This window comes from Vulpes lagopus, chromosome 24, assembly GCF_018345385.1.
Source record: "Vulpes lagopus strain Blue_001 chromosome 24, ASM1834538v1, whole genome shotgun sequence".
Taxonomy (NCBI): Eukaryota; Metazoa; Chordata; class Mammalia; order Carnivora; family Canidae; genus Vulpes; species Vulpes lagopus.
Genome location: NC_054847.1, coordinates 17,542,584 through 17,557,366, shown reverse-complemented (window position 1 = coordinate 17,557,366; position 14,783 = coordinate 17,542,584). Strand labels below are relative to the sequence as shown.

The 14,783-nt window shown below is 37.5% G+C and overlaps 1 protein-coding gene across 1 annotated transcript in view; it reads left to right on the top strand.

Moving 5' to 3' along the window:
• The window catches only part of MAP3K19 (mitogen-activated protein kinase kinase kinase 19), a 63,042-nt gene that overhangs the window by 34,213 nt on the left and 14,046 nt on the right, over positions 1-14,783 (top strand). Inside the window, exons 6-9 of the mRNA XM_041739976.1 lie at positions 664-760; positions 7,690-7,768; positions 8,694-8,953; positions 12,868-12,911. Of these exons, the coding sequence (XP_041595910.1) occupies positions 664-760; positions 7,690-7,768; positions 8,694-8,953; positions 12,868-12,911 (480 nt within the window). The remainder of the gene's footprint in view (positions 1-663; positions 761-7,689; positions 7,769-8,693; positions 8,954-12,867; positions 12,912-14,783) is intronic.

Here is a 14,783-nt window from a genome sequence, read left to right as displayed (position 1 = left end):
TTCTAATAAGAAAACACTTTGTATTTCTAGAGTAAAGAGTACTTTTCATAAATCAAGTTGGTTTTCAACCACATTTTTTAGCATAATGATTATTTTCTAGAGGGTAAAAGGAAGTTTTTCTTTCCTTGAGAGGTTGCATGCCATGATTAGATCAGAAAGCTGTCATAGTGAAAACTTTAATCAGTTTTGCTGCTTCCTTTCAGTCTAGAGTTATATCTGTAGCTTCCATACCGGGTAAGGATTTCCACCTCCACCAATTGTAAATAATGCCCCAGGAAGGCATTATGGAAAAGACCATGTTCCTTTGGGGCTGTTCACTGCTGTGGCCAAAGGATTCTTTCCAGTTACCCACCCAGATGGAATTTGTGGCAGCTTAGTAGCCTGGACGCTGACATGATAAAAGTATAAAATATTGAATTTCTATGTGTCTGTGTGATTTCAGCTTTGATCTTCATTTTCATTATGCAATTAATCATGTCCACATCTCTGTGAGCTTGATGCTCCAGGAGGATAGATTTTTTTCCCCATTATTTTAGTCCTAAATACTTCCTCCTCTCTTAAGAGGAATCTACAGTGTGAAACTTTGGCTTAGAAAAATCAACAATCATTCTGTCAACAAAGCAGTACATTGAATAACTAAGTTGCTATTTCATGATATTGCAGGAGTTTGACCAAGACGAGGACTGCAGTCATTCCACATTGGTTAGTGAAGGAGGAGATCCAAGCGGTGATGGACAAGATTGGCAACCCAGGACAGAAGGTATCTGGCTTAGGTCCTTGACATGTTCCCAAAGATAACACTGATCATTTGGACTCCCCGCCCCCCTACTACCCCAACTTCAGTAGTGCTCGGTAGAGAATTTTAAAAACACAGAAAAGTACAAAGGTAAAGAAAACTCATTCACAAATCCTATCTTTTGGTCCTTTTTTTTCTTTCTTTCTATCCTTTGGTCCTTATCTCAATCAGAGTGTCTTGTCAACTTGCTGGTCACATGGCCATCTCTCTTATGTCTCTCTCTTGACTCACCTCACCCCAGCTCAGCCAGCCATCCTCTGCCCCTTTTCTTTCTGTCTGATAACACCTTTTGCCCCCATTTGTTTCCTCTCAGAATCTTCCATGAGGGAGCTGATGAGAAGCTCTCTCTTCCAGAACCAAGCATTTCTTCCAGAGCTTCTCTCTTCAGGAAAAGATGGGGGACTGAACAAGGCACTAAAGCCCCAAGTTTCAGCCTTTTATTCCATGAAGACATAAGTCTGGAATTTTCCAGAAACAACACTCATTCCAAATATGTTATCTGGTCATATCCATGAGGGACTTTGCACTTAACAGACCACAAAGTATTTGCAGCTCTCACTTCAGAAAATAGTCTCCACAGTGATCACAATGACCTGTCATCTACTCACCTATAAACTTCTAAATTAAATGTTTAGTCACACTGCTCCGATTTCTCTTCAGCAATTTTCGGATTTCCATTTCTAACTCTCCAGGGAAGCTATCCTCTTAAGACTCTTTTCTTCTGCAACCTCATGAACCAAACACTGCAGTGCTGTCCCAAAGGCTATCTCCTTTGGCCCCTTATATGATGCTGCCCTCTTCTGGGCAGCTCCTGCCTCTCTCAAACTCACTCCGAATCTTTCTCCAGCTGAGGATGGAGAATAGTTTAGTGATAGTTGAAATAATTAACACCACAGAACCTGAAAAACCTAATTAAAATGAAAATATCCTGGCCCTTATCCTGGCCCTCTTCCAAACACCCCTTGTGGTCTGACTTTGATTTTCGAACACTTCAAAGCAGAGCTCTCAGAAAAATTGTGTCTCAAGCACCTTCCAAGAGGTTAAATAATTTGTCTATTCTACTCAATCTGGAGTTGGCTTGCCATCTGAGATGCAATTAATTCTTTTAAGAGAATTTATGATTTTAATAGTTTTAAAATATATAACATTTTCGTATAGGAGCCATAGCACATATGTAGCATCTCCATTAAGCTCTTGCTTAAAATTTGAGCTTTTATAACATGGGTTACAAACTTGAAAGAAAGAATTATGTTTCAGATAGATTTTCTTCTCATAGTTGATAGTCTTTAGTAATTACTTTTTTAAGTCACAAATCTGAAATAAAAATGTTTGGGGCACTACTGTGCGTTGTATTCACCTTAAGTATCGATAAATCTCTTTAAATCCATTTATGTGTTTCCAACATACTCGAAGCTGTTGATATGCAAGTGCTTGCACACTTTATAAAGACTTTATTCAAAAAAAAAATAAATAAAGACTTTATTCATATGCCATATGAGTATCTTATTTTTGTAGATATTCAAAACTTAATCATTTAGTTTATCTCTGTTTGCTCACTGTATTCCATTCAAAAGGGAGCATCACTAAGATATATATAAACTCTATAATGTTTTGATCATACCCGCAGACTTTAACAGCTAATATTCCTAGAGCATGCATTGGTTTAATTATAGGCTTTTATAGGTGGTAATTTGTAAAATACAATTTATGGTCCCCCTTAAAATCCCTCATCTTTTTCCTTAGTCTAAAAATCTTCTTGCATTTGTCAATCAGCTATTTTCTTAAAACAATTATCAGATGCAAACCTTGTAGCCATGTTGAGCATGTAAAATCACTCTTTTAATAAATGGAATAAGAACTTTCCCCCTGAAATCAGTAGGCTTAAAATTTTTTGATGCAGTGTATATTCATCAGGATTCTTAGTTGCAGGGACACCTGGGTAGCTTAATGGTTGAGCATCTGCCTTTGGCTCAGGGCCTGACCCCAGGGTCCTGGGATCAAATCCCACATTGGGTTCCCCACAGGGAGCCTGCTTCTCCCTCTGCCTATGTCTCTGCCTCTGTCTCTGTGTCTCTCATGAATAAATAAATAGCATCTTTAAAAAAAGGATTCTTTCTTTTTTATTTTTTTTTATTTTTTTTATTTTTTTTATTTTTATTTTTATTTTTTAAATTTTATTTATTTATGATAGTCATACAGAGAGAAAGAGAGTGGCAGAGACACAGGCAGAGGGAGAAGCAGGCTCCATGCGCCGGGAGCCTGATGTGGGACTCGATCCCGGGTCTCCAGGATCGCGCCCTGGGCCAAAGGCAGGCGCCAAACCGCTGCGCCACCCAGGGATCCCGATTCTTTCTTTTTTAAAAAAAAATTTATTTATTTATGATAGTCACAGAGAGAGACAGAGCGAGAGAGAGAGAGAGAGAGAGAGGCAGAGACATAGGCAGAGGGAGAAGCAGGCTCCACGCAGGGAGCCCGACGTGAGACTTGATCCCGGGTCTCCAGGATTGCACCCTGGGCCAAAGGCAGGTGCTAAACTGCTGCGCCACCCAGGGATCCCAAAAAAAGGATTCTTAGTTGCAGATAACAGACTCTAGTTGAGCTAGAAATGTAGTCTTAAAAAAAATCCTAGAAAGCCCACAGACCATTGAAAAGCCAAAGGTCAACAGACTTCTGTCTGTTCAAAGGAGAAATCAAAAGTTTGATTGTCAGGAAGAATTCTGGTAACTATCTCAAAACTGGCTACTCACCCCCAAATCATGCTGCTCTGCTACAACCAGGATGTTGCTCCCACATCAATTTTGGGGACTCATCCCTCTGCTGGGAAACATCAGCAAATACGACTCTGTCTTATCTTTTTTCATGTAACTCATGTGAATCTGTCTCTCAAGCTGGCTTTCTGAACTCCAGTGGCAAAGGACACTGGAAAATGTAGTTTAAAAAAAATCTGTGTTGAGATTCATGATATAGGAAATTATAAAAATGTGGACAGGATGTCAAAATATTTTGAACTTTGATATGCAACAATTAAACAATAAGCAGAAAACACAGGAAAGTAAGATTCTCCTGGAGACAATAATTTTTATTCACTGAATGAATTAGATGGAACCAATTTTCAGTTTTCATTTTAATAATGGCTTAACGCTAACAAATTAATGATCATTTTCCCACTTCGAATATCATTTTCACCTCTTTTGTGAAATTATGTTTCTGGCTATACTTAAAAGTTGCCTCTTAGTTTCTTTCTCTCTACTGTAACATTTTCTGGCGGAGTTACTTTCTCTCTTCTTATGTGGAAATGTGCACTCCACATAAGGGTTTCACTTTTACATGTGACAATGCATCATCTCTTCTGGCCCACAGGGTAGGCTCAGAGGCTCCCATGACCATTCACACTATTCAAGAGACAAAAGAGAGTACATTTATATGTTCCCAGCTGATTTCAGAGTCAGCACGTTCTATGATCCTTTTCCACTTCATTTAGGACCAACAATTAGGATGGGACCATTAGCTTTGAACAATTCCCACAAAGGCAGGAATTTCTTATACTTGCCTACAATATCTTTGTTTCTTGGTTTGAAAAAGAAATCAACCAATTAACATACTATTGAAACACATTAAATTTGCTTAAAAACATTCTGGTTTTATTAGTTCTCAATAATTGTAAAAGTTGTAAAAGTACATTCTTAAGAATGTTCACATTCTTGTGTTCACATGAATATACTCTGCACAGTTTTCCAACTCCCACAGCAAACTACTAACTTAGCCTTTGTTTAGAATACCTTTTTCCCTGACAGTTTCATTATTAGAAATGTATGCTGTATCATGTTTTTCTCACTTTAATGTGTCAGCTAGGTTTTGCACTCAAAGATGACTACAAAGACATTATGAAAATATCCATCTTCCAAAAAAAAAAAATCCACCTTCTTTTCTAGTATGAGAGTGGCCCTGAGCATATCACACAACCTCATGCTTATCAGTTTGTCTATAAAATGAAAGGCTTAGATCAGATGATCTCTAAGTTCCTTCCAGCTGTGTAATCCCAAGCCTCTCATTTTGTCCTGATAGTGTGGTGGTAGGATCTTTGAAAAAAATTTTAAAATATATTGACCATTCCATGGAAACCTCATTTTCAGAGATGTGCTCCTTGCTACTTTATTAGAAAACATGCAATCATGTTGTCATATTTGGAAAACATCAGGAAAACCAAAGGTATATTATTCAGTAACTTTGCCAAGATCTCCCATGAGGAACAGAGGAGAGACGTAGGTTCAGATCTCTCTGATTCATACCTCTCTTTTATCTTCTCTGTTTTACTTCTTCCCTAGCATTCCGTCAGTGGGGCTGATTAAAACCATAACTCCTCTAGGCATAGGGAGATTCACTAAATGGCCCTGAGAAATACATAGATAGGACTGAAAACTGGGATAAGTAGAGGGTTATTTTGGAAAGATATGTCTCTATGCTCCCACAACACCATGTGTACACTTTATCACAGTGTTTGTTTTCTTATTTGCTGTCTTTACTAAAGTCATAGTTGCACTTATTTATTTCTGTATCTTCAGCACAAAGAGTTAGGCTTGGCATATACTTTAAAAATATTATTTATTTATTTATTCATGAGATAGAGATAGACAGAGATAGAGATAGAGATAGAGAGAGATAGAGAGAGAGAGAGAGAGAGAGAGAGAGAGAGAAGCAGGCTCCATGCAGGGAGCCTGACATGGGACTCGATGTTGGGTCTCCAGGATCACACCCTGGGCTAAAGGCGGTGCTAAACTGCTGAGCCACGCAGGCTGCCCCACACTAGCTTTTTAAATGTGGAATTAACACCTTATATTGTAAGCAAGCATTGATTCTACAAGCTGGAACTTTCTGTCTTAAGGGTTATACTGGGATTCATTCCATGGAATCAGTTAGGAGTTGACAAAAATTCATATACAAGCAAGTTCCCATGGGCAACATAAATTACCCCATTTAAAGTTCACAACGAGGGCAGCCCCAGTGGCTCAGCGGTTTAGCGCCGCCTTCAGCCCAGGGCGTGATCTTGGAGACGTTGGATCGAGTCCCATGTCAGGCTCCCTGCATGGAGCCTGCTTCTCCCTCTGTCTGTCTCTCTCCTTTCTGTGTCTCTCATGAATAAATAAATGAAATCTTTAAAAAAAAAAAAAAACCACCTCATTTACAAAAAAAAAAAATGAAGTTCACAATGGTTTTGTGAAGTAGGTGTCACTTGTAGTACAACTTGTAGTTGTACTTTACAAAAGGAGACTTTGTTTTCTCCATCCAGAGAGAAAACATTGCTCATCATAAAACTTTGTTTTATACCTGGATAGTTCTGTTACACTTTTTTTTTTTTTTTTTTTTACTTTCTAAGCACTTATTTAGGATCTATCAAATGCTAGATAGATCGCTAAACCTAAGTCCCAGGTTAATATTCATTCTGTAAATATTTTTCAGTTTTTATTTAAATTCCAGTTAGTTAACATACATGTAATATTAGTTTCCGGTGTATAACATAGTGATTCAACAATTCTGTGTATTACTCATCATGGTAAGTGTAGTCTTTTATCCCCTTCACCTGTTTCATCCAACCTCCCATCCACTTCCCCTCTGGTAACTATCTGTTTGTTCTCTATAGTTAAGAGTCTTGTTTTTTGGTTTGCCTCTCTTTCTCTTTTTTCCCTTTGTTTTGTTTCTTAAATTCCACATATGAGTGAAATCATATGGTATTTGTCTTTCTCTGACTCACTCAGCATTATTCTCTGTAGATCTATCAGTGTTGTTACAAATGGCAAGATATCATTCTTTTTTATGGCTGAGTAACATTCCATTGTGTATATATATATACCACATCTTCTTTATCCATTCACCTATCAATGGACACATAGGTTTCTTTCATAATTTGGGTATTATCAATAATGCTGCAATAAACATAGGAGGTGCATATGTCTTTTTGAATAGTCTTTTGAATAGTTTTTGTAGTCTTTGAGTAAATACCCACTAGTGTAATTACTTCATCATAAGGTAGTTCTATTTTTAATTTTTTGAGGAAACTCCATACTGTTTCCACAGTGGCTACACCAACAGTGCGAGAAGGTTCCTTTTTCTCCACACCCTCGCCAACACGTGCTTCTTATGTTTTTGATTTTGGCCATTCTGACCGGTATGAAGTGATATCTCATTGTGGTTTTGATATGCATTTCCCTGATGATCAGTGATGTTGAATGTTTCATGTATCTCTTAGCGATTTGTATGTCTTGTCTGTTCAAGTCTTCTGCCCATTTTAAATTGGATTCTTTGCCTTTTGGTGTTGAGTTGTATAAATTCTTTATATATTTTGAATACTAATCTTTTATCAGATATATCATTTGCAAATATTTTCTCTCATTCACTAAGTTGTTTTTTAGTTTTGTTGTTTCCTTTGCTATGTAGTTTTTTGTTTTCGTGCAGTTCTAATAGTTTATTTTTGCTTTTGTTCCCTTTGCCTCAAGAGACATATCTAGAAAAATGTTGCTGTGGCCACAGTCAGAGATAGTACCACCTGTGCTCTCTTTTAGGATTTTTATGGTTTCAGTTTCACATCTAGGTCTTTAATTTGTTTTGAGTTCATTTTTATGTATGGTGTAAGAAAGCGGTCCAGTTTCATTCTTTTGCATGTCTCTTCCCAACTCTATTTGTTGAAGAGACTGTCTTTTTTCCCCCATTGCATATTCTTGCCTCCTTTGTCATAGATTGACCAAATAGTTGTGGGTTTATTTCTGGACCTTCTATTCTATTCCACATTCTGCAATTATTAAAACTCAGCTAAATAACCAGAAATAAAACACTCAGTTCCGAGTTGCCACTCGAATTCATTACTTTCTTCTTTTTATGATTGTCATGTGTTTCTATAGGTGTTGAGATTATTGTTACTTTTCCAAGAGATGTCAGTTATCCCCAAGAAATGAACCAAGAAGATTTACAAGAAAACAAGTAAGGAATATTCTTTGAAAGGCTAGACTGAAATTTAAGTATGAAGTGGTACTTGTGTAGTAACCTACATTTTTGGTAATTTGCCCTCCACAAAACATTCTAAAGCAGGGGTTGTGATAAATATTATTGTGGCAGGAGCCAGATAATTTAGGCTTTATGGATCATATGGTTTCTGTTGCAATGATTCAATTCTGCAATAGTAGCTTGAATGCAGTCATAGACAATATGAAAACAAATAGGTATGGCTGTGGTCCAAAAAAACTATGAAAACAGACTAAAGGCTGGATTGGCCAATGGGTCATAGTTTCCTGACTCTGCAGCACTGCCACTTAATGTATGATTCTGCAGTCCTTTGGTTACCAGTCCTTGATGAAGTCAGGACAGAATAAAAAATGTAAACATTTAAAAAGTTGTATTACAATTTGACAGAGTAATTTTAGGTTCACTGATCTAATAATGAAAAAATGCAGGTTTGTTTTCATGGTCTTGGTTTTTTGTTTTATTCTTAAAGTAATTCCCACTCTTATTACAAAAGTTCTACAAAAGTTTCATTTCACAATGGATTGGAAAATTTAAAAACTGGTCCTTTATGAAGGATAGTCTGAGAAGTTCTGGACTGGTTAATATCTTCAGAAAAGGAAAAGAGTGCATCCTTGTATGCCTGCACTTTGCCTCTCTGATTTCTCTGCTCAAGGAAATAGGGACTGGGGAAACTAAAGTGTGGAGTGCAGAAGGCAAATGAAGTGGGGAACGAGTTGGAGGGTGGAGAGTCTTGTCCTTTCAAGAATACAGTTCATCCACTCACCAGTACCATTTGGAAATAGTTCTCCAATTTTCTGGTGACATCAGGCTGAACTGAGAAGTGGAGATCCAGAAGACGTAGGGTATGAGTTTTGAATGAAACTGTGTCCTCCTCCCCTTTTAGTCAGATAACACCAGTGCATGGAGAATGGGCACGAGCGCATTCTGTTTCTCTCCCAAATGAAATTGAGATGGTGGACTTCCAGACAAAGATGCTGACCATGGGGCCTTTACTTCTGAAGAAACAGGGAAGCTCTAAGGAGCTCTGTGATGAGAATGTGGGCTTTTTATTGCCAAGACCTTGCTTAGAACCAAACATTTTCACATCTGTAGCCAGAGAAGATGTTCCTCACTTTCTGAAGGGACAGCAAAGAAAATCTGAAGGTGAGTTCATTTAACTATAGTGATCCCTTTATTTTTCTGCCAGCAAATTATCTGTCTCTATCATCTATCTATCTATCTATCTATCTATCTATCTATCTATCTATCATCTATCTTTCTATCATCTTTTTCTTGAATATTTGAAAAATTGTTACCATGAACTCATATTTAGTTGATGTTTACCTGTGGGAATTTTGGGGGCTTAAATGGAAGATGCCTTCCTCCAGGATTTGAGTTTGCCACTCTCTCTGGCCCAAGAATTTTTTACTGATAGCAGCACTGGTGCCAGCATTTCCCTTTGGGACAATGCTGTCTTTGATATTTGCTTACCACTGTCCAAACCAATTGGCCTAAGCCTTCGGGGACTAACTTGTAGTTCATCAAGGTGCATTCATTGGTTTATTGCAGTAAGAGAGATCGCATAGTAGAGAAACTGGCAGGGTAGGGTTTTTAGAAGGGTGCATTTCCAATAGCTTCCTAAGAAAAAGTGCATAAAGTATACTAATGATAGTTTTTCATTTTCTATGTTTCTTTTGAACTCTTTTCTTTCTACTTGTTTTGTTCTCTGTATTTTCACATTAGAGGCTTTTTCTCACACATCCATTGTTCCTTGGTTATTTCTATTTCTTGGCACTAAAAAGTGCTGTGTGCCCCAGGGTACTTGTTGAATGGGCAGTGAGAGACCTGGATGGTTGAGTGAGGGATTCCCCAACTGTCAGAGTGCATAGATAGGCCTTTCTCTTGGTTAGTTTTTCCTAGATAGGGATAACCCAAGCCCTTGACTATGGGTTGAAAGACTGGGACTCAGCTGTCAGTATGCATGCTTCCACTTAATCCTTTTATTTTCACTCCAACACCCTGTTTCTGCTCTCAGCTATACCTAGCTCCTTAGCATCTTTGTCCCAGACTCTCCAGAAAGTAAACTTCGAGCCATCTGCCAGGAACAGAGAAGAGCACTTCCTGATTAGTGGGGCAGGACAGAGAATCTGGGGACTAGTCATCCTCACCTTCAGATACCTGCTGGTATCTTCAATTCCTGCTCCTTTCTGGAGTTCTTATTTCTTGTTGAATTCCCCCCTCCCCCACCCAGGCACTGAGCAGAACAGAAAAGGCTGACAATCAATTATTACTCATCCATAAAGTTTTCACTATCTAAAATTTTGTTGACTTTGCTTATTTGCTGTCTTATCCTCTGGGCTTTTGTGGTTGTTGTTGTTCTTATTTACTCCTTTTTCATTTCCTTTACTATCATTTTAGTGATGTTTGTGGGATGGAGAAAAGCTGGAACATTTGATCTTTTAACTAGAATTCTATACACATTGTAAAAGGTTTTCAACATGTATTGCCGAACTACCTACTGGCAAAATCTCACCTCGACATTCTCACCAGAAATGTTTGAGTGTTTTTCTACCTCATGTTATCGCTGACCAACATTGGACAATATTTATCCAAATATTCAGAAGGGTTTTTTCTTTTTTTAAATCAGTTTATACATATGCACCAATTATACATTATATTCAGTTGCATTTCTGGTATTAACTTGTAGCATCGTCTCAAGTATATGTTTGTGGTTTCCTTCTCTTTAACAGGGAAACTTCAACCTCTATATGATGACCTCTCAGAGGGCAAGGATTTTGTCTTTGTTGCTCACAACTACATTGCTATCTTCTGGGATGGTATCAATTACTTATTAGGCGCTCAATAAATATTTGTTGAACAAATGCATAAAGAATTGGGGGAGGTGGTTTTGCTAGCTTGTGGTTAAGGGGAATGTTCAAAACCCTTCTATTGGTACAAAAAAACAAAAACAAAAACAAAAAACCCTTCTATTGGTATCCTTTTCTTAGGTACCATTTTTCACCTGCCAATGTCTTCTTTATCTGTGTTACATTTTAAAGAGGTCTGTTTCTAAGTCAAATTTCAAAATGGCAGCCAAAATGATCTGCCCTATTTTTTGACCTTCAACGCACTAAATAAAGGGAATGGGAGGGAAATTTCACATAAAATCTCCAGGTCTCTGGCTTCTCTTGACAACTGGAGAATCTAACAGTACTAGATAATCCGTCTGGAATGAACAGCATCACTTGGAACCACGCACTGAATGTCTCTTTAGTTGGCATACAATTTCAGCTCATCACTGTCCCTGTCTCATTTCATCCATTTATGTGACCTGCTTTGATGCTGGACACATGGGAGCTTTTGGTGTCAATGTCAAGCTGTGGTGGTGGGTGGGGCTTTAGGGACCATTCTGACTTTTTGGTAAAAGGACAGCAACTAGGTTTACACTACCTAGTAAATTCCATCTATGATCTCTACCCCATGTTTAAGTTCAAACAACTGTTAAAAGGCAATTTTTGTATGGTGGTCCAGGCTTTATGAGCAAAAAAAGCACTAGGAAACTAGGCTAAAAGATGACTGAATGATAAACATGTCTTGGGAATTAGAGTTAGTGTATTGCTCCAGAGAGATTCAGACATTTATTTCCTCAGGAGCTGTTTGCCTACATTCTGGGATAATAAAACCCAGAGATACATTTTCCCTTTCTCCTGGAGACATTTGCTTACTTTTCATAGTAAAGATCTCTGTTTCTTGGGAGAGAAAGATAGGTCAAAGTACCAATCACTCTGTATAAGTTCTGAGTTTCATAAGGTTCATTTCTGTGGTGCTTCCCCACGGGTAAACATCTGGTGCTCATTGTGTTGCCCCGTGGAATTGGGGTGTGGGAAGCTGTTGCTATGATGCTTTGTAATAAATTCTCTGTTCTCTGATCCAAAAAGCTTGCATTTCCTACCAGAATATAAATAAAGACATAAACATAAATAGAAGTATAATTATTAATATGAATGTAATTATAAATATACAGACATAAACGTATATATATAAATGCTTTATATATATACATATATATAATATGCATTTACAGTTAACCCTTGAACAATGTGGGGGACACTGACGTAGAAAATCCATGTATAATTTTTGATTCCCCAAAAACTTAACTACTAATAGTCTACTGTTAATTGGAAGCCTAATCAATAACATAAATAGCCAAGTAACACATATTTTGTATGTGTATTATATGCTGTATTTTGACAATAAAGTGAGTTAGAGAAAAGAGTTTTTTTTTTGAAAGATTTCATTTATTTATTCATGAGAGACACACAGAGAAAGAGGCAGAGACACAGGCAGAGGGAGAAACAGGCTCCATGTAGGGAGCCTGATGTGGGACTTGATCCCAGGACTCCAGAACCACACCCTGGGCTGAAGGTGGCACTAAACTGCTGCACCACTGGGGCTCCCCAAAAGAAAATGTTATTAGGAAAATTATAAGAGTTGCGTGAGTGGGTCCACTCAGTCAAGCATCCAACTCTTGGTTTCAGATCAGGTCATGATCTCGGGGTCATGGGATTGAGCCCCATATCAGGTTCTATGCTGATCACAGAGTCTGCTTGAGATTCTTTCCTTCTCCCTCCCCCTCTGTCCCTCCTTCTGCCCTCTTGCTTTCTAAAATAAATAAATAAATAAATAAATAAATAAATAAATAAATAAATAAATAAATAAATAAAATCATCTTTAAAAGAATAAGGAAAATATATTTACAGTAGTGTATTGTATTTATCAAAAAAAGTTCACATATAAGTGTACCCATCCAGTTCAAACCCATGTTGTTCAAGGGTCAACTGTATATAAAATACAACATTATATATAAAACCATATCCCCCTTCAGTGGTGGTAGCTTTAAGTGTTTTGTAATCATTCCATGCCCACCTTCATATGGATCACAACTTGAAAAACTCTTAATTTCAACTTTTCCTCAAACCTTAGCAACAAGATTACTCCATCTCCAACTCTGGCTTAAGACTTTCCATGTTCACTCTATTACTAAGAATATCTAATTATTTTATTTTTTCTTGTTGTAGAGTTTTCTATTTCTGATATGAACTACAGTAGCCGAAGAATTGAGGTAAGATTAGTTTTAGCATTTCTGACTTAATATTTGAAACCAAAGAACTGCTATTAGAGACAAACTCTATCAAAGACCTCAAACCAAAATCCTCGGCCACTATAGCTTGGAAAACAACAACTCACAGATAGGTTTGTAGACGTGAAGAACTACTGGGAGAGGTATACTTTGCCATGTACATTTCTTTTCTGGGGTGGTTTCTGTTCTTTAGATAATGAGGTGAATGACTCTTTTAGACATATTTTAATTTGTCTTCTTTTAACATGCCTAGAAATTAGGTGAATTTTTTGTCCAGTGGTAGAAAGATTTTCCTAATTGTCTAGTTTGTAAGTACAGTTTTTGGAAAGATTCTTGTGACCTTCTCAACTGCCAGCCTCTTCTCTGTCCCATAAGCCTTTGAGAAAGTGCATAGGTACTGCTTAATGTTGTAAAAAGGAGTTTATTGGCCTTAAAAACAAATAACAGCTGCTACGAGGGATATGTTTAAGCCCTGGAGAGTCTGTCTTTTTCCTGAAGTTATGTTTAAGTGATGGAAGAAGACCATCTAGACAATAAAAGTGGAGGATTACGTTGCATTTTACCTACTTATAATGCTTAAGTCTCTAGTGTCAGTTTCCTTTCCCTTTCTTCTTACACAGAGGTGGCAATACAACGAAAATTAAACGTATAGGTCTTGATTGCCACGCATGATCCATGCCTATAAATATCCTAATATAATTAGGTACCAAATCTGGGAAAAGCCACAATGGAAAGTCAGTTTGTAGCTTAATAACCACAAAGCTGATTTTTATATATTGGGTTATACTGACCTCTAGAGGTTGCTGATAGTAAAAAACTGAGTTTATTGAAAAATAGTTGGAGCACAAAGAAGTAAAAACCATTCAGGGTTGCTAACTTTCAAGTGTAACATGTGGTACGTTTATAAGGCCCTCTCAACAAAACAATTCAGCAAAATATTAAGGAGTAGTTGTGCTCCAGATACAAAATCTGAGTTAGTGTGCAACCTAATGATCATTGTTAAAGTAACTAACTGTAAGAAGTGTTTTTGTTGTTGGTTTGCTTTAGAGAGAGAGAGAGAGAGAGAGAAAGAGAGAGAGAGAGAGAGAGAGAGAGAGAGAGAGAGAGAGAAACATGAGCAGGAGAGGAGAGGAGCAGAGGGAGAGGGAGAAAGAGAATCCCAGGTAGGCTCCAGGCCTAATGTGAAGCCCAACACAGGGATCGACCTCACAACCCTGAGATCATGACCTGAGCTGAAATCAAGAGTCACTTGATTAAGTTCACACTTAACCAACTGAACCACCCAGGTGCCTCTGTAACAGAAATGTTAAGCTGTTCTAAGCTGATCTAAAAAATATTAGATCAGTTCTATCGAAAGGAAAAGGAAAAGAGAAAAATAAAATTTCTCATCTTAAAATGTTCATGTTTACATGGGGTGCCTGAGTGACTCAGTCGGTTAAGTGTCAGACTCTTGTTTTCAACTCATGTCACGGCCTCAGGCTCCTGGAATGGAACACCCCACATCCGACTCCACATTCAGTGAGGAGTCTTCTTCTCTCCCTCTCTCTCTCTGCCCCTTTCCCCACTCGCTCTCTCTTTCTATCTCAGATAAATAAATATTTTTTTAAAATTTTAATGTTTACATTATAGGGTCCTTATTTTATTTTTTTCTTATTTTATTTTAAATACATGAACACGAATCTTTATAGCTATAATAATCTTGGTTTTTATTTTTTATTTATTTTAAAAATATTTTATTTTTAAGTAATCTCTGCACCCAATGTGGGGTTTGAACTCACCATCCTGAGATCAGGAGTTGTATACTTCACCAACTGAACCAGTCGGGCACCACCAATAATCTTGGTTTTTGGAAAT